The sequence below is a fragment of the Anoplophora glabripennis genome, unplaced genomic scaffold, assembly GCF_000390285.2.
Source record: "Anoplophora glabripennis isolate ALB-LARVAE unplaced genomic scaffold, Agla_2.0 scaffold1056, whole genome shotgun sequence".
Taxonomy (NCBI): domain Eukaryota; kingdom Metazoa; phylum Arthropoda; class Insecta; order Coleoptera; family Cerambycidae; genus Anoplophora; species Anoplophora glabripennis.
In genome coordinates, this window is record NW_019417164.1 from 35,573 (window position 1) to 62,926 (window position 27,354).

The following is a 27,354-nucleotide window of genomic DNA, read 5'->3' on the forward strand; positions in this document are numbered from 1 at the left end:
ACACAAACACCAAACACGCGCCCCCCGACACCTAAACCCTCCACAAGCGCCCTACAAAACACCCCACAAACACAACAACAGACAGACAAAACCAAACAAGTCCCCCCGGTAATCTTGCGAAAGCAAGAACGGTGGACACAAGTACAAAAAATACTCACGACACTTAACATTAACTATACAAAAGCCAAATTGACTAAAGACGGTATAGCCATATACCCAAACACACCTAATGACCACAGACTATTGACAAAGACACTGACAGACAAAGGCGAGGAGTACCACACCTTCACCCTCAGCGAAGAAAAAACGCTGAGGGTGGTGATACGCGGAATACCTGCGGGTGTTTCGCCAAGTGAGGTCCAACTCGACCTCGCAAGACAAGGGTTCCCCGGCGCAATAGTGCACCGCATGGCGAGCCGTCAAAATAAACAGGAAATGCCCCTGGTCCTAGTTCAGGCCCCACAGGACCAGGAGGACATCCTGAAGGTAACCCGCTGCTGCTCGCTCGTGGTTCGAGTAGAGCTGCAGCGAAAGCAGCGGGTTGCCACACAGTGCCACCGGTGCCAGCGGTTCGGCCACGGCCAGACCCGGTGCACAGCTGAGCCAAAGTGCGTAAAATGTGGCGAAAACCACAGCACGCACGTATGCAAAAAGGCCAAAGACACGCCCGCCAGGTGTGCAAATTGCGCCGGGCCACACCCCGCCAGCTATATGGGGTGCCCTCAGTACCCCAAAGCTAAAAACACAAAAACACAAAACACAGACACACACACGACACAAAACACTACACAAACACACAGACAGCCCCTCCTACCCACCCCAAACACAACCCCAGGACGCACATACGCTGACATGACCAGAAAAACACAAAACACACAAAAACAAAAACACAACACCTCACCACACGCACACACAGACACGACACCCTCCCAACCGGGCGCGGCGGCCCTGANATCTCCTGGAATCGACAAACACGATACCTGGGCGTGACGATGGACCAGCGTCTCACGTGGAAACCGCACATCGTGGAGACGGTGGCGCGAGCGAAGACCACCAGGGCTAGGCTCTATCCCTTACTCAAAGGTGGAAACACCCTCAGTTTAAGGAATAAGCGAACGCTTATCAAGGTGGTACTTCAACCGCAGCTAACCTACGCCTCCACGGCGTGGGGTCACGCGGCAAAAAGCCACTTAAAGTCATTACAGGCTGTGGAAAACATAGCCCTCCGCACGGCCACCGACGCGCCCTGGTACGTAAGAAACACTGACATATTACGAGACTTACAATACACAAACGCTACACAGACAATAAGACAAAACGCGGAGAAACGATTTGACGTAGCCGCTAGACATGACAATCCCCTCCTCAGGCAAGCCGTTGACTACGTACCCGACGTGACCGACAAACACAAAAGACCTAGACACCAACTTTTTGACCCTGGGTGACCACCCCAACGCCCCCCCCCCTGCCCGCTAACCTTTTCTGTTTCAGAGACAGCCAGGATCAAGAAACGAAAACAACGACACACACACACACATACACACCCCCCATACCCTCCTTACCTCTCCCTTCCTGCGCTAGCCGAAGGGCCACCTTAGCAAAGCGCATCCCAGGCTGCATAGCCGCACTACCCTACCCAACCAAAACATGACACCACCCCCGGGGTTTACACAGACGAGCCGGCGAAGCAAGAAGAGCGCCAGAAGAAAGGGCCCTAGCCGGCGGGGCCCAGCCAGGACAAAAGGAGGTCCCACAAAGCGCCTACACCGGCCGCATTTGCGGTCGGGGTAGACGACGGATGGGGCCCACCTACGAAGGCTGTCCAGGCCTACACGAGATGAGGCAGGATAAAGAGGGATAATCCTCCTCGATCCCAAATCATTGAGGCCAATTTCTAGCCATGGAATAATGTTGCGAGTCTCCATGGATTAAAGTAAATATTGTGAACACTATATTTTGTGGTCTGTACCATAGTAAATTTAGTATATTTAGTTTTCTATGGTCTGTACGCTGCACCAATCTGCACGCAGCAGGCAGCTACTTTTTGTCGCTATCGTGGCTGAAGTCGCGGAACATTTTTTGTCATAAAATTCTCGTTTGTTTTTAAATAGTGATGTTTGTGTTTATTAATATTTGTATTATTCAATAATATTTATTAAAAAGTACAGTATGGAATAATTATACCCTTGAAGATGCATAAATTAATATAATGTATAATGTTTTGTTTTGTTGCAAAAAATTGACAGTCAAGGGGTCGACGCCGAGTATTATTTGATTGTAAAAAGTTATATTATTACGGTTTTTATTTAAATGGTGGAACTTGCGTTAGTTTTAGTGATTTTGAACTGTAAATGTGATAGGAAATGTCCGAAAACACTGATGAGTTGCGGGTAATTACATTTAGTATTTGAAGTTGCCACAAAAATAAGAAAGGTGGATATAAGAACCATGTAGATTGTTATTTGTTTTTGATCTTATTCAACAATAGAACAATTATTTTAAAACTCGTATTGATACAATAACTTTTCAGCACATATGTAATATTAAAAACTTTTACTTTAATATTTAAAAGCTAAAAGTACAAACTGTTTTGACATATTCTTTCATGTGGAGAAAGCACTACTTCCTTTATTTTTAACTTATTAATTATTAATATTAAAGATTTTAAAGACAAACTGACCAACTGAATGTTTTTCAATTGATTACTTTTCTATTTACAGAATATGCTTATAACTTTTCGAGTTTCGGAGCTGCAGATGTTATTGGGTTTTGCTGGAAGAAATAAGTCAGGAAGAAAAAACGAACTTCAACAAAGAGCTCTTGAGCTCTTGAGAGTTAGGTCTCATCCCATTCATCAAAAGATTAGAGATCTTTATAAAACCATTCAGTAAGTCGATTTCAATAGCATTATTGTTTTCAGTAGGTATGAAACTTAAACAAGGTACCTACATAATAGACTTTTATCTAGGATCTCTATAATGACAGCTTTTTCACATTTAATTTATTATCAAAATAAGGCACTTTTTTGTACTAGTGTAAATACAACTTTTTAGGATTAGTGTAAAATATCCCAATTATAGTGTGTCTAGTAATCCATCATATACATCAGAAATTTTTAACTAGAACACTACCATTTACATAATTTTAAAATATACAGTAATCCCTCGTTATATGCGGTCTCACCAACCGATTTCGTGGAACTTGTTAGAAGGCGTTTACACGGGTCGCATCCTCTCCATCATCGTCAGTAGCCCGTCGAAGCGTGTTGTTGTGTCGGAAGTCCAAAATGCTGTCGGTACATTTACATATTAAATCGTGGAATCTGTTTTAAAGTTGCGGAATGTCTGGATGCGGTAGTAAAGAGTTTTTTAAAAGAAAAAGATGTGTAATGACATTAGATAAAAAGATACAACTGTTGGACTGTTTAGCTGCAGGTGAATTTTAAGAAATAAATCAACTATGAGAACGATTCGTTCGTCCATTTTGCGTGGAACTAGTTCAAGTTGCAAGGTTACCTGTTTTTCGCGGCCCCAAACCTTGGAAAAAAATGAAAAAAGCATTGTATTTTTGTATCGAAGATCAAACAAAAAAGAGAATTCCAGTGAGTACCCAAATAAATCAAGAAAAGGATATTCGACTTTATAAAAGTCTGATAATGAATCTTCAAGTTTCCAGGCGAGTAAAGGATGGTTTGAGAGATTTAAAAAACGATTTTCTTTGCATAATGTTAAAATCGTTGGAGAATCAGCCTCAGTGGATCACGCGGCTGCTAGTCAATATCCAACTAAACTTAAAGAATTTATAGAAAATGAAGGATACTTATAAGCCAGAACAAGTATATAATGCTGACAAGACAGGTATTTTTTGGAAGAGAATGCCTGCTCGCACCTTCACATTGAAAAATGAAAAATGTGCACCGAGGTTTAAGGCAACTAAGGACCGATTAACTCTCTTGTTTTGTTGTAACGCTTCAGGTGATTTTATGGTGAAGCTAATGTTTGTTTACAAATCATTAAACCCACTTAAAAAATAAAAATAAAGACTGTCTGTCAGTGTTTTGGAGAGCAAAGCCTAAAGCTTGTTTTACGATGACGCTATTTACAGACTGGTTTACTAATTGTTTTGTGCCTAGTGTTAAACAGTATCTGGCCTGAAAGTTACTATGATTTAATGTACTTCTGCTTATTGACAATGCGCGCGAACATCCGGAGACCTTAAATTTTATCAACTCGAATATGAAAATACAATTTTTACCTTCCAACACAACTTCGCTTCTGCAACCATTAGATCGGGGAATAATAGTCGCGTTTAAATGGTATTACTCGAGGCGCACTTTCAGTCGCATCTTACAATGCATGCATGGAAGCAAGCAGATCCTTCGTTGACTTACCGAAAATTGGAAACAGTTTAATATTGTTCATTGCATAACCATTATTAAAGATGCAGTTAGTGACTTAAGACCATCAAATATAAACGCATGCTGGAAAAACCTTTGGCCGGAAGTTGTTAACGATAAATTAGCATTGCCGGACAAAGAAATCGAAGTTACCAACATTTTACAAGTTATGCATCAAATACATGGAGAAGGTTTTGAGGATCTCCAGGAAACTGATGTTGAAGAAGTTTTAGCCGCTAATTAAAATCAACTTACAGAAGAGGAACTCGTTGAAATTTGGGAAAGCAAAAATGAATAAAACGACGAAGATGACACCTCTCAAGAATTAATAATTGGAAAATCAACTACGTCGTTAACTTTACATAAAATAAATAAAATTTTGTTATCTGCTCATCAACTTCAGGATTTGGTTTTGAACTTGGATCCTTCACTGGAACGAAGCATGAAGTTCAATAATGGTCTAGAGCAGGGGTCGGCAAGTAATTTTAGGGGGAGTCCAGATACTTTTGAAAATTTTTAACAAGGTCCACAAAAAAAACTAATATTCCTTAATAAATTTTTATTTTCATTTGCAATCACAAAATAATATGAAATACAGTAGATGGGCATTTGTATTCAAAAATCAATGGGAGAAATTACATTTGCGGTCTTGACTCAGTTTTTTTTACTAACCTGCTAACCAAAAAATAATAAGGGTAGCACTCAAACGTATTGTTATCTATAGAAAAATATATTTTTTAAATAATTTGAGTAATTATACTTTCAAAAAATTTTTGCCGGTCCAGTTTTATTATTATTATTATTACCTTCCGCCAGTTGCCAACCGCTGGTCTAGAGGGTTTACTACAACCGTATAAAGGACAGAAAGAAATTAAGAAAAAAATGAAAATTGTTTTATTACATACATATGTATTTTTTATGTATGTCTTTATGACTTACCTAATATAGAGGGTGTCCGCAAATTTTACCGACAACATTTGACTGCACATTCACGACGATAAATAAAGACGATCTACGGAAAAAAAGTTAAACAAAAATTTTTGGTTTTTGAGTTACAAGCCTTCAGAGTTGTCAAAATAAAACTAACTTAATTAATAACTTCATAACCCTTTTACCGATCGCGTTAAAATTTGGTACATTTATTTGGACCATTATTGCATATTATTTCTTAAAGCTTTAGTCAAATCAATATACTGGGTGATAGTTTTCTCGGGTTACCTCTCCCTTTTAACGGTCAAAACTTTTACAGTGGTTGTATTTTTTTAAAGGTCGTTTTATTTAAAAAAAATATTTTCTCTTGAGAAAATCGCCTACAGAAAGCCATTCTTGAGAAAATTGGCATTATTTGCATGTGTGTACGTTTCGGTAAACCTTTAAATTCTTAGCAACTGAATTAAAACGTTATTTTTTATACACATTCAAATACAACAGCTGTCAAATAACACAATGACACAATAATGATGACTCCTTTAAAACAACACAATTTTTGTCTAATTTCCAGGACCTACTATTGCTGTGTTAGCTTCTTTTATTTCCTGCCGACTACAGATTATTTTCGTTGTTTTTGCTGATTGTTCTAAAACGGCTACTCCAATAAAGAAATGCGATATAACATTTTCTATTTAAAATTTGAAGGTTTGTCAAATTATGTTAAAAAAATATGGTTTTTCCATTTAAAAAAATACCGTTTTAGTAGTTACTGCAGAAATCTGGCAACACCGTAAAGAATTATTTGTAAATTTTTCTTAATCAAGTTATTTCTTACAACTTTGCATTTGGAAATACTAGTCTATCACTTCAAATAAAAGAGTTGGCCTGCCAGGTTTTAAAAAAATAGCACTGTACGTAAGGCAGTTACAAATTAATGTTAAAATGTGATTGTTTAATATTCATACCTTATCTATTTTAAACCTTATAACTTTTTGTTCTAGACAAAGTGGGGCATTAACTGGTGTCCCTCCCCCAAGTTCTTCTCCAGGAAATAAAGACCTGTCTTCTACAGGCCAAGTTAACAACATGCCACAAAATCAAGGAGTCCCTCGCACTACTGCTGCTGTGCACCCATACAATGTCGATACAAGACAAATGGCTGTAAGTTAAAAGTATATTTTGTACTCGATTTATATATATTTTTTATCTAACAACGAATAATTCCTTCTTTTTGTATTTTGTGTTCTGGCAAGTGTCTTTAATTATGGAAAGAAAAGTTGTCTAAAAATAATGATAAGTTGATTTACTCTGATATATTTGTGGATTCCAGTAAAGCCATATCTGCTGATATTAACTAATTTAATTATTAAATTATATACATATAATATCTTTTACTACATTTTTCAATCAAAACATCGTTTCAATATGACAAATATGCAGTATGTGCTGTAGGCTGGGTTTTGAGGATTGATTCTTTGCATATGGGGTTGTAGTAACCGAAAAACTGATTAACACAATACAGAATTGGGTCATTCAAAGCAGTTGGTCATAATAATTGGAATTCTATATGAAACCAAATTTATGAATGAAAGTATATCGCAATATGCTGTTGGTCATCAAAACTCAATTCGTAATAATCAAATTATTTCAATCAAAGCATCAAAGCACTTTAAAGTTATTTGAAAAAAACTGAAAACCTTTGTCAACTTTGGTGCCCTCTACCAGTGAAACTAAGCAATATTGAATAGAGGTAAATTTAATTAAATCTTATTTTGATACCATGTACATGATATATTGATACACCTCGTATATTTTAATGATTGAATGTGAATTTCCATAAATGGGCTAATACAGAATTTCACAAGTGCTTTTTCTTTATTTTAAGAGCGAAAATAGGGACAAAAATGTTGTGCGAATAATAAACTATTAATAAAACTGCATTTGCATTACTTATTATTGCTAGTTCAATTTAAACTAAGTGGTCCAGATTCAAATAATACAGAATAGCCCATAAATGTAAAGTTTATTATTCCTTATACTAGATGGCAGCATATATATCTCACCTATAAAGTAGAAAGTGACTTCTTTGACACTTATTTTCTGAACCTTGTGTATTTGATCCTTCTGATTGTTCAGATGAGAAGTGATGTTTGGGGTTTTTCAGAAGATTATTTCTGAAGTCTGCTCCCCAGTTTTTTTGTTACGACTTGGAGCAGACGATACTCTTCTGATCTCATCTGTTATATTAAAGAAGGATCCTTTCTTTACTTTTATTTAAAGAGTTTTTCAAATGTTTAAAAATAATATGCATTGTCATTGTATAATAGAATAGGATAGGTATAAATGGTAATTTTTCTGAAAAAAGATTGATTTTTTTTTAAATTGGTTTGAATTGAATCAATATTCATGTGAAAATACATCAATGTTTCTTTTTGATGTGATACATCGAAACGCTGCATTATGCATTGATTTCATTCATTGATTTATGAATTTATGATGCATTGAATAAAAATTATCGATGGTTTCCATGCATCAGTTAAAAAACAATTTTTACTTTTTCATGTCTACTTTAAATGATTTTTTTTGATGTTTATATATACAGGGTGTTTCTAAAATGGGGTTCCAAACTTCTGCTGCGTTTATAACTTATTAAAATAAGCAAAAAAAGTTACTATTAACGTGCCCTAAAACGCACCCTTAGGAAGTTATATGCCCTTAAAAGGGCTCAAACAAAACTGTTTTTTTTTATACTTAAATTTTCCACACCACTTTTACTGCAAAGCTCTATTGACAGTTTATCAATAACTTAAATTGTTAAGCATTGTGGCAATATCAGTCTTTTATTTGCCATGTTAAACAGATTTTTGTAATTTTTGGCCTAATAACTTAAAGAGCAGAGTAATTTTCAAACTCAATTTACTCGAAAACCATTGGAAATATCGATTTGGACAAAGATAATATTTTTTACGTAAAATTGTTAATTGTTTATAAATCTGTAGAGAAAATTGTAAAAAAATTGAAATAAAAAAAATTACGGGCCGAAAACCCCCTTCACCAACTTAAATGAGACGCATATGATTTGCATGTCGCAAAACGGAGTAGCCCATGTTATTTAATGTAAAAAGTTATGTAAGACCCATACATTTTTTTCTATTTATTTGCGACCGTTTTGTCAATAACAGAAAAAAACCAGTTTTGTTTGAGCCCTTTTAAGGGCATATAACTTCCTAAGGGTGCGTTTTAGGGCACATGTTAATAGGAAATTTTTGGCTTATTTTAATGAGTTATTACGCAGCGGAAGTTTGGAACCCTATTTTACAAACACTCTGTATAGTTAGTTACATCAAAAATATGCAAATACACATAGTCGTAGTATCTTAATATTTTTTATATACTTGGTTCATTCATTAATTCATTTTTTCTACGTCTATTTAATGACTAAACGAAATCTATTGAAAAAAAATAAAATTAAACAACACAGTTTCGAACTCAGTTTTGCCTGTTTGCAAGCCACAGTACTGGATAGAAAAGTTTTCTTTAAAGTAAATTATAAGCTAGTTTGGAGTTGTATTATATTACCTCAAATCATGTGTAGAGGCGCTGTTTACGTTTCATACTACCAATAATTTTATCTTCGAAAAAATTTTTTCTCAATCTTGCAGTTTTTTTAAGTTTATTTATACTTATAAAAAATAATACGAGACCTCGCTGGGCTGCTACTAACAGACATATCAGACACATGCAAAGGAAAAGAGATATACAGCCTACTCCGAATTGAATATTACAATAATGGCTATAATTAACCATTTTTAATTTTTATTTTAAATTTCCCACCGCTGCATGGGCAATCCCCTTAATTCATTGAAATTCGAGAAAGATGACAAAAAAAGAGCTTACGCAAAAAGATAAACGGAAAGTTTAGTACTATTACAATGCGTGGTGTCATTTAATGCATCGAATAAAATTCATCGATGCATTGTTAAACATTGAAAGTAACCGATGCATTAGATTGATTTGATATATCGGATAGTAAACATCAATGTATATCGAGCATCGCTAATTTGAATCGAAGTCTGAATAATCAATTCATAAAAAAAATCATGGTCTAGAAATTTGGTTTCTCAAAAATCAATCTTCAATTTCTTTTTAAACTTTTATATCGAAAACAAACAAGACACTAATGCAAAATAATTTATTTTTATCGTTTTTAACTTTATTAAAGTAAAAAGTATAAACCTTTCTTATAAGTAGGTCAAAGCGTTAAAGTGAAGAGTTATTTTTAATTTAACAATCAATTTTATCATGTACCTTTTATTTTTTAAAGCACAAAATAATTATAATTCCTAGGATGGCAGATTCAAGCTTTTGAGGAACAAATAAAGAAACTCATAAACAAATTCAAAATGACTTGACAGTTTTGGATCTGGTAATGGCAACTGGCATAACTGAAATTAAATGTACAGTATCAAAGCAGAAAATTAGAAGTAATTAGTTCTTCTCAATTAGTTATTGTTACCTAACTTGCATTAAACAAAAATCAGTATTAATTTAGTTATTTGTAGTACATGACAACAGTCAAGAGTCAGTCAATCAGGACGCAATATTAAACACAAACCACAGGTCACAAACAAACAAAAACAAAATATGTGACAGTATTATTTTTTAGCTCATTTTTATTTCATCGTAGTATGTTAGCTTTTTTTATATGAAAAAAAAGGTGGGTTTAGGCGTAGCTCACTAAGCCTAACACAAATAATTATAACTCAGATAAAAATTAACTTTAGAGTAACATCGTAGCGAGCGAGAAAACACAGTATCGCTATCTATCGAGTTTATGGTTTATGAAAAGCCGTCATTTCTTTATATGTGTTTGGGTGCTTTCAACTAATTGCAAATAATTTTATGGTTGCATTCTTACTGAAACAGAAAAAATCGAATCTCAATTATTGAGTGTCTGAGATTGATTCACTGGATCGATCCATTGCTTAATATCGAGTAAAAAAATCAATTTTTATGGCCCAAAGAATCGATTATTCTCTTAATCAATCTCAGATCACGTTCCCTATTTTATAATTGACCAAAACGGTTCCACAACATTTGTAAAGTTAAATGATACTTTTTAGTGATGAGCAAAATGGTTGCACATTTGTAACGTCACAAGTAGTAATGGGCACTATCAAATAAATGCAGCTATCAAATAATTAGTAATTGGTATACCTCCAATTATTAAATAAATTAAGTTGCTGGACTATGGAATAAATATCTTATTTATTTTTAGATAGAAAGATGATTTATCATGAGTTAATGTGGTTCGATAGTAACTCGTTTATGCGAATAACTATCATTCGTAATATTTGTGCTTGTTTCATTTCATCTACTAACACTAACTTCTGACTAGGATTATCGACTACTAGTTCTCTGGCTTGGAACCGAATAGTTTAATATCCATTTTAATCATATTTTCATTCTAATGCGTTTTGGACTATCAAATAATTTGATATTATCAAATATTTTAATAGTTTTTATTCAATAGTGACCATCAATAATTACAAATAATACCGTTAGTTTGTAATTTTGAGTCAGCTTGATGAACACTATCAAATACCTTGAGAATTATACATTACTAATTACTATATCAGAAAGTTTCAGTTCATTCTTGTTCTACATTTGCTTTTAAATTATTTTAATTATTATATTTTGAACAAATTTGTTTTCTAATGTTTTATTTGTGGCTATTTTTGTTGTTATAATATATGGATATTTTCACCTACAGAATGTTACAAAACTACTTTAAAATAATTAAAAACATTAAATTATTTGTATTCATAAAGAAAGTGTAATAGGATTTTACGAAACACGGATAATAGCACCTAAAATGTGTAGATACCAGTTGGAAAATTACAGTAATACATTATTGTGCCAGTTCTGTCACCAAGTTGCAGTTTCTAATTCCTCGTTTCTTAAAAGAATGAAAAGCAGGAAAAAAAGATTCCTCACTTGCACAATTTTATGTTCTTGTAGGAGTAATGTGCAATAACATTTCAACAAATTCCTGCTACAAATTACTGTTACAAAAATACCAACCCAGCACTGATAAGTACTATTCCAGAAAAATACTACTTTGTAACGTCTGAGGCAGCTGGAGGATAATTTTTATATTATTTATTTACTCAAAAATTGTTTATTCAAGTTTCTATTTGTAAAGTCAAACATGATAAGTTTATATATTTATATTAAATTTACATAACTATGGTTTCTGAACTTTTTATTATGTTCATTAGGTTTATCTTTCTCATTATTCATTAATTTTGACACAAGATGCATAAATGTAAATCTACACTTGTATTTCAGACTCGTGCTCAGCAGGTATATCAACAGAATTTATATTCACCTTATCCACAATATTCAACTGCCAAGCAGCCACAAAGCATTCTCACCAGTAATTATCCTATTCACCCTGACGTCAAGTTCAGAAGACTGCCATTTTATGACATATTAGCAGATCTCCTTAAACCATCGTCATTAGTTCCCCAGAGCAACCAAAGAATGCAGGAGGGTACATTTTACTTTCATCTTACACCTCAGCAAGCTACTGATGTCGCTAGCTCTAGAGATATCCGACCTGGTGTTAAATGTGATTATGTTAAACAAGTACAAATGCGGTTCTGCCTTTTGGAGACCACCTGTGAACAAGAAGATTATTTCCCCCCAAATGTTATAGTTAAGGTTAATAACAAACTCTGCCCACTACCGGTAAGTTTGACATGTATATATTTAGTATTTTAACCTTACTATTAAGAAATATTCCGTAAAATTAATTAATTATTATTTTCTTCTTTATGAGTGTCATATAAAAGTAGATCAAGCAGTTAACCATTGATTTTTTGAAAAATTTTCGGATTGGTGACCATATTAGATTTCTTTTGTTTCGAGAGACATATCTTTTTCATCTTCAGAAGAAACTCTGAAATACAGGGTCCATTATAAAAGTAATGCGCATTTTCTGGGAAAAATAGATTTATTGATCATACCAGTACAAATGCTTAAAATTCTTCTAAATATTCTCCCCCAGCATCAATACACTTGCGGAGACGTGCCTGCCATGCCTGGAAGGTACCTTGAAACTCTTCAATGGGAATTGCTCTTAGGAACATTGTAACATGCTTTTGGTTGTTTTCCACAGACTCCCAATGCCTTCTTTTCAGCTCTCTCTTCAGTCAGGGAAACAAAAAAAAGTTGCACGAAGCCAAGTCGGGACTGTAAGGGGTCTGGGGGACCACCGGGTGTCGCCCTGGGCCAGGAAGTTGGTAACGTTGAAGGCCGTGTGGCTGATGGGATTGTTGTGGTGAAGTTTGATAGTGTTTTTGATGTCAGCCCTTACGCGCGACCGAGTTTTTCAATCTCTTGAACACCTCCAGGTAAAAGGCTGAGCTGACGTCAAAATAGTCAATGAACATCGTTTTTCATTCACGCTTTCTTGGGGTGGGGGGATGATTTTGTGTGCCACTTGCTGCTCTGCCTTTTCGATTCTGGGTCATTCTCGAACATTCAGGATTCGTCTCTGGTTACGACAGAATTAAGAAAGCCCGGCTCATTTTGAATCAATTTCAACAATTCTTGACAGCGCAAAATTCAAAGTTCTTTCTGGTCTTCCGTCAACACTTTCGGAACAAGCTTCGCGCAGACCTTGCACATTGCAGATCCTCGGTCACTATCCCATGTACCGCAAATGTGGACATGTTTAGGGTGTCAGCAATTTCCTGGATGCTCAATCGACGGTCGGAACGAAAAACTTCGTGGACAATTTTCACGTTTTTGTCGGTTCTGGCCATTGTTAGGTGTCCAGAACGGGGTTCGTCAGCGATATCCTCCCGGCCCTCCTTGAACGCCTTGTGCCATCTCCCGGACTGTGACCTTGAAATGCAGTCGTCCTTGAAGGCCCCTTGAACAGCGGCGGCCCGTGGGTTTGAATACAGGGGGGGCACATTTAGAAAAGAGGACGTACATCATAAACGGTAGCCCCCCGCTTAGCGCTGCAGGCGAAATATTTTAAGAAATTTGAAGGTCATTGTGTTTTGCAAGTACCCCAAAATGAATACTGTCAGTGTGTACAGTAGCTACTTAGATACAATGTGAGAAATAAAATTCCAACATGTGGGGGCTGAAGTGGATAATCGATCAACTAACCCAATTAGGATATAATTATGTAGATTACTGTAATAGTTCATTCTGTATAGTTTTTGAAGTTCCTTTAAAAACATGGGCATCGTTAAGATGTTTATCTAAAACGGGATCAATTTTTGCACTATAGTCTATCAGTTCTAAAAATACCTCTTTGTTTACCGAGTCACTTTTTTTATTATGTCCACGAAGAGGAAGGTTACATGTACCACATAGTTTTAAGATATCTATAATTTTTGAAAAAAGCAATAGATTTTTCTTAACTGTTTCGTTACGACTATTTACTATTTATTTGTTCTGCATAAGCACTATTTAAACAAGAGGCAATATTTACTCTTCCTAAAAGTAAAAAACTCACCAACTTATTTTTGTGTTTAGGAGAATTTTCGTGTTTCTTAATTTTAATTTCTAAATGTTTCAAGTCAGAAACTCCAGTTTTCGTCCAGTTTTCTTCGCCTCCTCCAAACAATAAACATACAAAACAAAAAAATCTATTTGTTTGGGCACAACCACACAACCACAGGATCTTATCATAAATGTTTTTATCAAATTTGCAAAAGCCGGCCCACTTTTGCATTCTTTCTGCACCTGAACTAAATTCAACACTGGCGTTGGACGTCCGTTATTTTTCAATTCGACTTTTTCCTCTAAACTTAAATTACTAATAACAAGTTTTTTAATTTCACGAACTCTCATTTTAAACTTAAACTTATAAAATATAATGTCTTAAAAAGCGCCAAAGCAAAAACAAAACACGGATAACCACACTTCGGTGATACGGGTTACTGCCTCATGGAGTCCCAAAACAAAGCGCGCGAGCGCGCGAACCTATCGTCGCCTATCCCCTCCACGTGCCAATTTGTCCAATCATATGTAAAAATATGCTTGCACGATGGACTCGGTCCGCGATGGAGTGGGGATTGCGCGTGCGGTCAAACATAACTCTTTCATACGATCATAGATGGCAGATGGCATTAATCTGAGCTACGTTCACGGAGTACATGCACTTTATGCAACCAACCTAACATCCAAAAGATATTGAATGCATGCTATTTAGATTTATAATTGATTTAAATAAATACATTATTTTAAATTCATAGTTTGAAAATATCTGGGGGGGGCGGAGTCCCAGAGTTCTCCTTCACGAGCTGCCACTGCCCTTGAAGCATCTGGAATGTTTTGGTTGCATTCTTTCCCAAACGCACACAAAACTTAATGGCGTATCGCTGTCAAGCGAACGCGAAAAACACACTTTATGCGGAGGCACGTTTTTCCACTCAGACTGCTCGGAGCAAATTGGTGACCGGCTGCATTGGAAGGGCAGACCTCCCCACTACATTTCACGCCGCTGCGATGGATAGTCGCGTCAAAATAAAATCATGCGCATTACTTTCATAATGGACTCTGTAGTTTCAGGGTTCTTCTGAAGGCAATATCTCTCAAAGTGTCAAGAAGTCTAAACCAACGACCTGATAACAAGTCATTTTTCATTTAAAGTTAAAATTAAAAAAATAGTTTTTTAGTTTTTATTGATAATTCTGTTCTTTAAGATATTCAGGTTACCTTTACTTCATGTCGTTATGTATACTTTTTAGTAATTTTCAAAAAAAAAATTGCGGAAGAAAGAATGTTTGCTACTTAAACTTTCTTCATGTATAATTTTAATAGCTATGAGATATAGCAACTACTTTGGATATGTGACAAAAAGTTTTTATTTAAGAAAAATATTTTGAAATAATATCTTTGTCATAGATTTTGGTAAAACCTCTCTTAATTTGATCAATATGAAATAGAGATTGTAAATCATTAGGTTCATTTCAGTATTAGAATTGAGAAAACAAAACATCTCACAGACATTAGTATTAAAAATTAAAAGTACGTCGGGGGGTGGACAAAACTTACTAAATATGAGATGGCTTAAAAATGAGACTTCAAAAAAAAAAGAGTCAGTTTAACACATGCGTATATCAATATACCTTTTCATGAATTGTCTTATATTTTTTGTAATTGTGTCTTTTTTATGTAATGAATTTCCATTAGTAATTATTTTTATATTCACTCAAAAAATCTGTTATTAACGGTTTGACCTATTTTTTTGTAATATTCTGATGACCATCTGTGACTATAATTTAAAAAGTGATGCTTTATTTCAGAACCCTATTCCTACAAACAAACCCGGTGTTGAACCTAAACGGCCACCCCGTCCAGTAAATATAACTCAGTTGGTTAAATTAAGCCCTACAGTGGCTAATACCATAACTGTATCGTGGGCGGCAGATTACGGCCGAGGGTACGCAATAACAGTTGCGCTCGTCCACAAATTAACATCATTTGATCTTCTTCAGCGTTTGAAAAACAAAGGTGTTAAGAATGCAGATCACACTAGAGCTCTAAGTAAGATACACAGTACTAACATTTGTTGTTTTTTCCTAAACATGTATTTGCAGTCAAAGAAAAATTGAGTGATGATGGCGATTGCGAGATTGCCACAACATCATTAAGGGTGTCCTTAATGTGTCCTTTGGGTAAAATGAGAATGACCACCCCATGTCGAGCCATTACTTGTAGCCATTTGCAGTGCTTTGATGCCTCTTTATATCTACAAATGAATGAACGTAAACCAACTTGGAACTGTCCTGTGTGCGATAAACCTTCTCTGTATGACAATTTGGTTATAGATGGGTAAGTAAAAGAGTCACTTGAAATTATGTTTTTGATAACTATTTTAGACGTAGTAAAAAAAATGCTTTATTATTATACAGATCGTGAAAGCTTTAGAAGGTGATTCTGCTCTTAAAAATAATGGTAACTTCCTAGATACTTTTTTGAAAACATAATATTAACTTAAAAGTACAATAAGACCCCGCTTAACGCGTAGGATATGTTTCATCAAAGTAGAGCGTAATGCGAAACAGCGCTAAACGAGGCTATCTTAACATGTAAATAATGAGGTTAGGGGAAGATGGATAGAAAATTGGTTAGGTATTAAATTTAATAATTATGTTTTTTTTTTAATAAAAATAAAACCAAACATTTATTTCTTACAAAAATAAAAACAATATAAACGAATATTACTTATAAAAACAAATAAAATTCTAAGTCAGTCAGATCATTCAGTCTATTGTGTTTCCAATTTTCTGCCTTTTTGTCAAGAAGGCATCTAATGTAGTTTGCGTTTTCCTTTTGCTTTCTGTTAGAAGTTGTTGATAAGTGGATTATCATTATCACCCATGATAAAAACTAAAGATCATAATATTTGTCACTGTATTAATCGTTATAGTATTATATAAATTTATACTTACAATAATGTCAACAAATGTTTCAACTGATAAAAATGCGTCCGTACAGCACTGCACCAATTAAGATACACAACTACACTGTTTCGGATAGGTTATGTACATATTTGGAAACCTAGCGCTGCACACAATTTCGGGGAATCCCCGTAGTGCTGCGAGCAATTTCGGGGAATCCTCGGGTTGAAATAAAAGAGCGCTAAACCAAAACAGCGCTAAACGAAACAGCGTTAAGTGGGGTCTTACTGTATTATTTTCTTTTTAATTTGACGATTTTTTCAATCAAGAAATAAACAAGAGCATCTATGCAAGATCATAACCAGCTGAAAGCTTCTGGCAGGGCAAAAAGTTTCCTCAGGGCAATACAAATTTGATGGATAGCTAGTAGAGAGATATGTTTGTGCCCCCTAGTCATAGTTTAAAAAAAACATTCCGACTACAGCCCTGCTCTCAAAAAAAAGAAAAAAATAGAATTCTAAAGCTTGAAAGGGCTTCAATGGTCTTTGTCAATAGAAAATCAATTATAACTTTTTATTTGAGAAAGAACTCATTTAAAGATTGGAGCAATCCTTAAAGACAGTTATAATTTCTATATTTTGTATAAACAAAGCAGGACTCAGTGCCTAGGTCTTCTATACGGTCACACTGGCAGAGAGCGACCTGCAATTTCACAGGTAATATAAAAGCATGATCTCATTCGTGAATTAGGTGATCCGATTTTTAACTGATGACCATATTGTGGAAAACATCTACTTTTTGGACTACATGCCCCGACTAGCATTAAATTGCAGGTTGCTCACTGCTAGTGTGGCTGTATTGAAGACATAGACATTGAGTAGCAATCATAGATCGGTATACTCACTCCATGTCCATAATTAAGACATCAAAAATAGCTGGATCATTCGTTAGTTGTCTGACCTATGGCATATTGATGGGGAATAATAATTCCAAAACCAGTATACAGTGCATTCCGGTTATAAAGTACCCTCTAAAGAGGAAAAAATGTGTACTTTATAACCAGAGATACGTTATAAAAAAACTATATAGGGTGTCCCGAAATTCATGTAACAAAATTTGGTCACAGATTTTTAAGACAAATTTAGGGGATCCGTATTTTTTATTTTTGCAGTTACAGCCCCCTGAAGTTCACCCCTAAGAATAATCTTTTTTTTATATCAGAACCCTGTTGTACCAAAATCACTAAATTTGGTACACAGGGGTTTTATGACATATGGAATCTGATGGTGCTACGTTTTTTGGCAGGGAACTTCCTTAAGACAATTTTTCGTGGGCCCCTTTATCCTTGGAGCCAAAAAAATTTGGTAGCATATTTAAATTTCTTAAAAATTATCAGTCCACTAAAAAGCCATTAAATTAAGAAACTTTTTGTCTTTTTATACTTTTTTGTAAAACGCAATCATTTTCGAGAAAAATGTCAAAATTCAAAAACATTGCGTTTTACAAAACAAATATCAAGAGACAGAAAAGTTTCTAAATTCAATGGCTTTCTAGCTAACTAATAATTTAAAAAAAAAAATCAAATTTGCGACCAAATTTTTCTGGTTCCAAAGACGAAAAAGTGTCTTAAGGGGGTTTCTCGCCAAAAAGAGTAACACTGTGAGATTACACATGTCATAAAACCCCTGTGTACCAAATTTAGTGATTCTCGTACAATAGGGTTCTGAGATATAAAAAAAAGATTATTCTTAGGGGCAGACTTCAGGAGGCTGTAACTCCGAAAGAGGGAGCCCGTTTTCAAAAAGAAAATATACGGGTCCCCTAAAGTCTTAAGAATCTATGACAAAATTTTGTTGCACGAATTTCGGGGACACCCGAAAAGTAATATGTATTTTTTATTTGGTTTAAATAAACAACTAATAAACAAATCCTATGTAATATAAAAAAATTGCATATGCAATACATAAACTGGAATAAAACCCAAATAATTACATAAATACATAATATGTATGTAAAACATTTTATTTTTTGGTAAAAAAACTTGTTATTTTTGTTTCTTGACTTTTTTTACTTAATTTTATATTCTCGATGTGCTTCTCAATTTTTAAGGATGCTTGCAGAATTCCCGTGAGGAATCACAGTCCGGTTATAACGTACATTCGTATTTTACAACCTGAATATGACAATTATATGAGTGAAAATATTGAACGTTGAAGTACAAGAGTAATTGGTCGGGTCCAATTAAATGAATATGTAATAACCGAAAGTACGTTATAGGCGGACTACACTATTCTAGTTTTTTACTAGATATTATTGGTATAATTCAATATCTTGTCGGGTTGTAGCCCGTAAAGTAGTTATTTCCTGCGATAACATCAGTTAAAGCAGGATTGAAATATAATTGAAAATTATGTTTAAAACATAAATTATGGGCAAATATTAATTGACAAAAGAAAATAATAATAAAGATGACTTAACGTAACAAGTTTTTGAAAAAATGTCATAGACTTATTTATGCCATTATTTTTTCCATCCTTTTTATTATTTCATTTTCATCTTTTTGTAGGTATTTCCAAGAAGTATTGAACTCACCCACCTTACTTTCTGAGTGCAATGAAATTCAGCTCCACAAAGACGGATCGTGGAGTACTCAAAATCAAGAGAAAAAGACTGTAAAAATTGAAAAACCCACTGTTATTGGTATTGATGACTCTATTGAAATTATCGGAGATGATGTTGGTAAGAAACTTGCATCCCTTAATTTTAACTTGACTATTTCAAACTAACTAATATTTAAATTGTACAGGGTGGATTAATTTGTACATTTTTAGGGAGATTTTTGAGAAAATTTAAACGGCAAGATTCATTTAAGAGATACTTGGCATTTTTAATTTTTGACAGATTTTTATGTTAAATAACTTTATTTGGACAATTTTTTATATTTATAGAAAAGTTTTATACGGTTTTTTTGAGGCATTCCAGTTGCGTACCTGGTATTTTTCTATAACTTCTTTTTGTGTTATAACCTAACATGCTTTTAAATGTAATACTTTAAATATTTTAGAATATGTAAGGTATTTCAAAAAATTCTTTCACATAATTTGTCATACAGGATGTTTGAAAAAAAAATCTTTATTCCTTTCTTTTTATAATTCTGAAGATAATATAATTAAAAAAAAACTGCTAGTAATTTGATTTTCATTGAATTTGAAAGAAAATATTTTTCAATTAATGCTCGGTCTGCTTGTTCCAGAAATTGTTGTGAACAATACGGCAACATCATCGACCGATAAACCTAAACAGGAAGAGAAGACTCCCGAGAAGAAAAAGGACGTGGTTGACCTTACTCTGTCGGATTCTGACGATGACGAACCTTTAGCCAAAAGACGAGCCGTAAATCCGAAACCTGGTGAGCAATGCATTTGATTAACTTATTTCTTTTTATTAATTAAGTGTGAATTCCAGTGCGTCGAAGAGTGCTGAGAAGTGTGCAAATATCTAGTACCAATTAGGTTTTACTGTAGTATTATTATTTATTTATTTTGTTTTTTATTGTCCTATCTGCAAATATGGAATGAAAAACTTAAATTCTGTATTATGTAAAAATGTAATTAATTTTAAAAAATCATTCAAAGAGAAACATGTTTAGAATCATTACTATTCTTGCAATACAAATTTTATATTTCTTGAGATTGCTTAAAAATTTTTAAAATAGTTTATATTTGAGTGAATCAGGTCGTTTGATAAAAGAGTTTACAGTGGCTAGCAAAAGTATTCATACAGGAGAGCATGCGACACACAAAAGATCTGTACCAATGTAAATAAAACAAACATAAATGAAACATTTATTAAGTCATCGTGGGCTTAAGACCTCTACACCCTCCTACTAAACGAAAAAAAAAAAAATGGCATTCATAAAAAATGAAAAATAAAAATAACTTGCTTAGCACAAAATATATATCGCAAAAGGATTTGCACAGTTACGAAAATTATAAAATATATATTGAAGCGAAATTACATATTAATATTTGGTTGAATATCTTTTAGACTTAAGAATGGTAGAAAGTCGGTGTGGCATAGAACCTACTAATTTTTTGGTCAAATGAGGGCTTATACTCTTCCATTTGTCAAGCAATATGGTTTTCAGTTGGGTTTTACTATTACACTATGATTTCGTACACGTTTTTCAAGTTCGTCCCATAAATTCCCGATGGGGTTAATTAATATCCGTACTTTGAGGAAGTGTAGCAAGGATATGGGGTATATTGAACGTGATCCACTGATGTACCATATAAGCTGTATGCTTTAGGTTGTTGCCCTGCTGGAAATTGTAATTATTGCTCATTCCAAGTAAATTGGCGCTTTCTTTTAAATTTTCCCTCATAATTCTTACGTTTGTCCATTATACCCTGTGTTGTTACTAATTTTTCAATACTTCTGCTGGACATACAGTCCCATACCATACATGATTTCTTGCCCTCTATGTTTCACAATAGATTGGAAATTCTTGGGATTCAGATCTTTGTTTGTTTGGTTTTCTCCATATGCGTATTTGTGTGCCGGACCCGAATATATTTAATTTCGACTCATCGGAGAAAATGACTATTCCAAAAATCAGGTTTTTCAATTATATACCGTTTTGCAAAAATCTAAACGTTTCCTTCTATTTGTAGCATTAATGTACGGGCGATGCACGATTTCAACCCAGCAGGGTTAAGTACCATGCGAATCATATCCAGACTAACTTTTTGTTAAAGACTTCTACTTTCCTAGTTATTGCACAGTTGAATGGATTCATACCTTTGCTATTTCTTATTATGATTTTTGTTGGCTGTGTAATCTTAATATTATATTCCTTTTGGCAATTCTCGTTTCGTTTCCTTTCTGTCCAGACGTAATGAAAAATGTACTCGTTCGTATGTAAACTGTGAGGTTAAATCTAAACGCACGTGATTTGCATACTGAAAAAGGTGCTGTACGAATATTTTTGCAATATACCTTCTCGATCATTTGAACTATTGTATTTATTTCGTATTAGCTTCTGAAATTTCTATTAATAATAACATTTCTAAAAAGGTGTTGTTCTAAGCATTGTTTACTTGATAATAGATCATTGTTCCACCGCATGCTCTCCTGTACGAATACTTTTGCTGGCCGCTTTAACTGAAAACAATAGTAGCTTTGCGCAATAAGATAAAATTCAGAACTCTGCACTAGATATATTAAATTTCATCGTTACATAAACAGACATTAGTGTTTTTTTTCTTAATATTTATTTTTTTATATAAGTGTTAGTCAAATATTTATTTTAGAGATTTTTAATAAACAAAATTTGTCAGTCATTTCTTTGAGGATAGTCGGAAATTTTAGATTTTGTGTGAAATCGCGATCTCCATATAATTTAAGAGTTATCATATTACTTAATTATTTTTGATAGTTATGACTAGAAATGTACCTTTTTTAATTAATGAGAAGGGAAGACTTGAGGGGAAATTATTAAAATATCAAAAAATTTATTTCTTCAAGCTTCCCAAATATAGAATTAGGTGCTGTTAACTATAGTTATGTTGCATAATTGTAACTTTTTCAAAATTATACTTTTTTTCAATTACATTTTTATTTATTTTTATTCCTTTAGTCCTCGTATTTCAGAAAAGTAGTTTTAGATATTTCGAACATTTGTTTTTTTTTAATTCTTACGTAAGTTGAAAAAATTTCTAATTAAAGATATTTGCTATCGAGAAGTTTTTGAATGATAATTCAATTTCATTTAGTTAGTGAATAATTTAAATAAAAGTAAACCATAAATTTAATATATTTTTTTATATAAAAAATGAGTATTTGCATTTAATATTACCTATTAATTTTCTGATTTAATTGGTAAAATTGACTATTGGTATGTAGCACTTCTGAATCGGTCTTCTTAGCACTGGGAGTATATTAAGAAATATATTCTGGATATATCACATTAAAAACAGTCACCTTAAGTAATTCTTAAAAATTATTACTTGTACAATTTACAACTATTATTTCCTGTTTTAGAGATTTTACTTCAATTTCATATTAAACAATATCAGGGAAATTGGGAATACCGGGAAAAGTCAGGGAATTAATTGTTCTTCATAAAAAAAAACAGAGAATAGTCAGGGGATTTTAAAAGTATTCATGAAAGTCATATAGATAGTCAGATAACCTCTAACACAAAATATCCAATAATTTTTTTTAATCAATTTAAAAAGTTGTGTCTAATAAAAAAATAATTCGAATTTATGAAATGTTTTATTATTTCTAATTAGTATTGCTAATAGTAGTAAAAACAATTGTTGGATATTTTGTGCGGTATTGACTTTTATACTGTTATGACTTCATCCAATAGTATTTTGAAAGCGTTCAGTCTTACTTAGGAAAAATTTTAAATAAAACAAGCTAAAAACATTTTAAGCGATTGCAATAGTAATATAATCTAATTCAGAATTAAAAATTACTAGATTTGGTCATAAAAATAGCAACGACATATTTAAAAAAGAATCTTGATGATGGCCCCTCTGATTTTTCCGGAACTACCCGGAATTTTAAAAGTTTCTAAACGGCATAACTTTTTTCTAATCTGAGCCACCCCGTATCTCTTACCGTTTCCTAGATCCTAATGCTATCCCATCCTTATCTTGGACACACTGTATATCTATGAATTCATCAAAATTTAAAAAAAATAAGTACACTGATCGATCCTACGGAAAAAAAATTATTATATATTTTATTTATTTACTATTCGACATGTTTATAGCAATACTATACAATAATACAGTTTTGGGTCAAACAATGAGACAGTTTTTTTGTATATTTTCCATACAATTGAATGGTGTAATCAGTTTTTGATTTTTTTTAATTTAAACAAATTATCTACAATTACTGGAAAATTCATTGTTGCGTCATTTTGTATTTTTTTACATTTTTGAGTATGTTTTTGAACAGTGATTACAGATTTTTTTATTTCACCAAAAAGTATGTCAAAACGAAAAAAATGATCGTCAAAAAAGTTGTTTGAGACCGGAAAAAATGAATATCTCTAAACTTCTTGATTTTTTTATCTAAAAAAATTTATGGTTATTTAAGACACAGAAAGGTATACTTTCACTAAGTTTTGTCAAAATTAAATAATTTTTTTGGAAATGAGAAATAAAAAACGAAAAATAAGAAAAAACCTGTTTTTCGCTTTTTTCTCGGAAATTTTGAGATTATCTTAAAAAGTGACCTCTACGAAAGTTGTAGATTTTTGCGTGATCTACAACTTTTGTATTGGATACTTTTTTGTTTGACGTCAACCTTCGCCAGAAATCCCAATGATACAATTTTTCACAAATTTTCAACCCCCCAAATTAACCCTCCGCCACGCCACCCCTGCTCATGCATTTATTTTTTTTCTATTATTATAAGCTCCTTTACCATTTCCACTTATAAAAGTCCAGGTAACAATTTTCTATTTTTTTCCCTCTAAATGAGTTATTTTGATTGGTCAAAATGGGAAAATGTTAGTTTGAATTAAAAATAAAGTCTGTTTAGATTCGTAACGTTCTTCTATTTTTTTTTTATTCATTTAGGTTGTCCACAAATAGGTAACTTTTTTATTATAAATTTGACGAAAAAAAGATATTCTTTATAAAAAGTTCTGCTTTTTGAAAAAATTGTATTAAATTTTTCATATTTGAGATATCATATGGTCAAAAATGAAAAATCAAGTTTAGAACGTGAATATGAGACTATTTTCCGGCAATACTCCGGCATTATACTTTTCTGGAAAATAAAAATGATTTGTACTTCTCCTTTGCCAAATTTGATTTTTTTAATAATTTTTGTCACTGTATATGCTATTTCAATTTTGAAAAATTCAATACCATTTTTTCAAAAAACAGAACTTTTTATAAAGAATACCTTTTATCGTAAAATTGATAATAAAAAAGTTACCCATTTGTAGAGAACTTAAAGGGACACACTGTATATGGTGAGAACGGGATATGCATATGTGTTGTTATTTGTTTTTATTTTTAAATTTACACCAGGTGGAAGAATTGGATAAATAATTTTCAAAACAGTTTTCCATATACAAAATAATTATTAGGTACTTACATATTTATTACTTACAAAAATAAGTGAATACAAAAAATGGCCAGGACAGATGCCAGGTTCAAAAGAACTAACAAACTTCGCACAAGAACGGGATAACGTGACATGTAACTTATTCTGTTCTTGTACCATTTTATAGCAGGGGATAAGTGATTTTATCTTATTCAGTGCTTTTTAAGCTTACAAATCAATCTACAATAATCTAATTCTACAGAAATTACTGCGGTACTGAAAAAAAAAAAATTATATAAATAACTCCTTTCTAAGGATTAGTCGAAGAGTTGGTTTTATAAATTTAGTTACAAACAAAATACAAAACTTAGATTTTCTTTGCGTCAAATGAGATACATTTCGCAGTTTATTTGAAATGTTAACTATGTTATGTATTATAGTGAATATTGTGTAGACAAGAAAAATTAAATTTATAAAATCAACCTTTTGACTGATGCTTTTGGCGCAAGGAGTATTTATAACAAAAAATCTTTCAATTATTGGCAAAAACCATATTGGATATAATTTCCTGCAGATTCCACAAGCATATCGTCTAGCAGCAACCAATCTAGAGTGACTACAACACCTGGTCCATCATCAGTGTCTAGTTCCGGATACCCCGCCAGCCCATCTGTCATAAATTTGGACAGCCCATCTCCGCCGCGTTCCCCTCACCCTACACCTCAACCGCAGCAGCCTCCGCAGCCACCATCCTGCATGATGGCAGGACAAACTAATGGAAACTCAAAACAGCCTACACCTTTTATGAGTCCGAGTAATAGTTTGCCCTATTTAGATCTGGATAATGAGGCAGCTAGCGCTACCATAAATTATCCGACAAGTTACTGAACAGGCAACAGCGACTGAGGTAATAGTACCAAATCTAAAGGAACGTGTGTAAATTTGGGGGTGTATCGTCGGAAATACCTGCAAATATTTTATAAGAAAAGACGTTTCTAATTCAGTTTCTCGCTGTAAGTGTAATGTATATATCAAATGGAAATAATTGTTACCATAAACGTTTTATATTTTTGATGACGGAAGAGTAATTCTTTGTTCACCAGCAGTTCATTAAATATTTAGTAAGTCAAATTAAATATTTAGTAGCTGATAAATGGTAGTTGTGAAGTTTATATTTGTCAGTGACCGAGATAGGTATTTTTTTCTTAACGACGGCTACAATAACAGTTTTAAATATTAAAATGCCTGTAAATTTTTTTCTGTTTGGTGTTGGACAAGAATTTGAGCATTCGCTTGTTGAAGTAATTGGACAGTATTTGTGAAGTGTGTGGGAGTCTCGTCTTTGCTTGTCCACCAAATATTTTGATCGAAGGGCTTTTATAGTAGCTGTCGGTGTCAAAAACAGAATTTTTTCAATCTATCGAAGCATTGAAGTGACTAATATTGTTACACTTCACTATCAAGTTCTGTTTATAGGCAACTATGCGGACGGAGAGTTTTACTTATTTATCGAGCGTTTGTTAATTTCACTATTCACAAGTAAGTATTTAGATTTTCTTACGAGGTTTTTTGCATTATTCCTAGATTAAGTTGAATTTTTGGCACACTAACATGTTAGCATTGAATAAAAGATAGTGGATCTGCCTTTTATTTTTTCAGTAGCCAAAATGCATTATTATTCGATGTGAAGAATTACTATTTTGAAATACAGGGTTAATTTTTATTTCCTTGAAAATTAATCCAAACTTTATTTCTGTCTTATATTTAGAGAGTTTTTTATCGTTTCATGTACAGCAGTCGAATGGCATTTAAGTAATTGCAGTTTTATATTATTTAGTCCTCTAGTTCTTATGTATATGTGGCAAAACAGTTATAATAACACAGGCACACAAAAAAAGTCATATATTGTCTAACAGAGTATGATAACCCTCTTTTATTTTCGTCCGCTGAAGACGATGGAGCCATCAGAAATGCACTATCACGTCACGATTTTTCTCTAACTTCAAGAAATGGCTCAAAATCAGTGAAAATCTGTATTGTTAAAATAGTTAAGATTTTGAAAATAAAGTACACAGACGTGCTAATAGGATCAAAACAAAACCTCTTTATTCCCACACTTTTTTCTCTAAAATGGCTCCTTGTGGAGTTACAACCCTTTGTATCCGATTTTGAGCATTGAAATGCCCATAACTCCCTAAGAATGCATTTTAGAGAAAAAAAATTACAAAAATAAAATGTTCTTGTTTTGACCCAATTAACACACTAACAACAAACAAAAAAACAAACACAAAATTAAAAAAAACAAGTATAATATTTATGTTATACAGGGTGTCCCGAAATTCATGCAACAAAAATTGATCATAGATTCTTTAGACAAATTTAGGGGACCCGCATTTTTTCTTTTTGCCAACTGGCCCCCTCTTTCGGAGTTACAGCCCCCTGAAATCTGCCCCTAAGAAGTCTCTTTTATATCTCAAAACCATGTTGTACGAGAATCACTAAATTTGGTACACAGGCGTTTTA

At 33.3% G+C, this 27,354-nt stretch overlaps 1 protein-coding gene across 1 annotated transcript; it reads left to right on the plus strand.

Annotated features, from left to right (window-relative positions):
* The first annotated feature begins 2,051 nt into the window (after positions 1-2,051).
* On the plus strand, positions 2,052-27,107 carry LOC108914579 (E3 SUMO-protein ligase PIAS2). Its single transcript, XM_018720413.2, has 9 exons — positions 2,052-2,390; positions 2,721-2,887; positions 6,328-6,487; positions 11,678-12,079; positions 15,661-15,901; positions 15,955-16,189; positions 19,325-19,497; positions 20,012-20,167; positions 25,406-27,107. Exons 1-9 carry the CDS (start codon positions 2,364-2,366, stop codon positions 25,717-25,719), a joined length of 1,875 nt encoding a protein of 624 aa, XP_018575929.1. The 5' UTR covers positions 2,052-2,363; the 3' UTR covers positions 25,720-27,107.
* Positions 27,108-27,354: the final 247 nt, after the last annotated feature.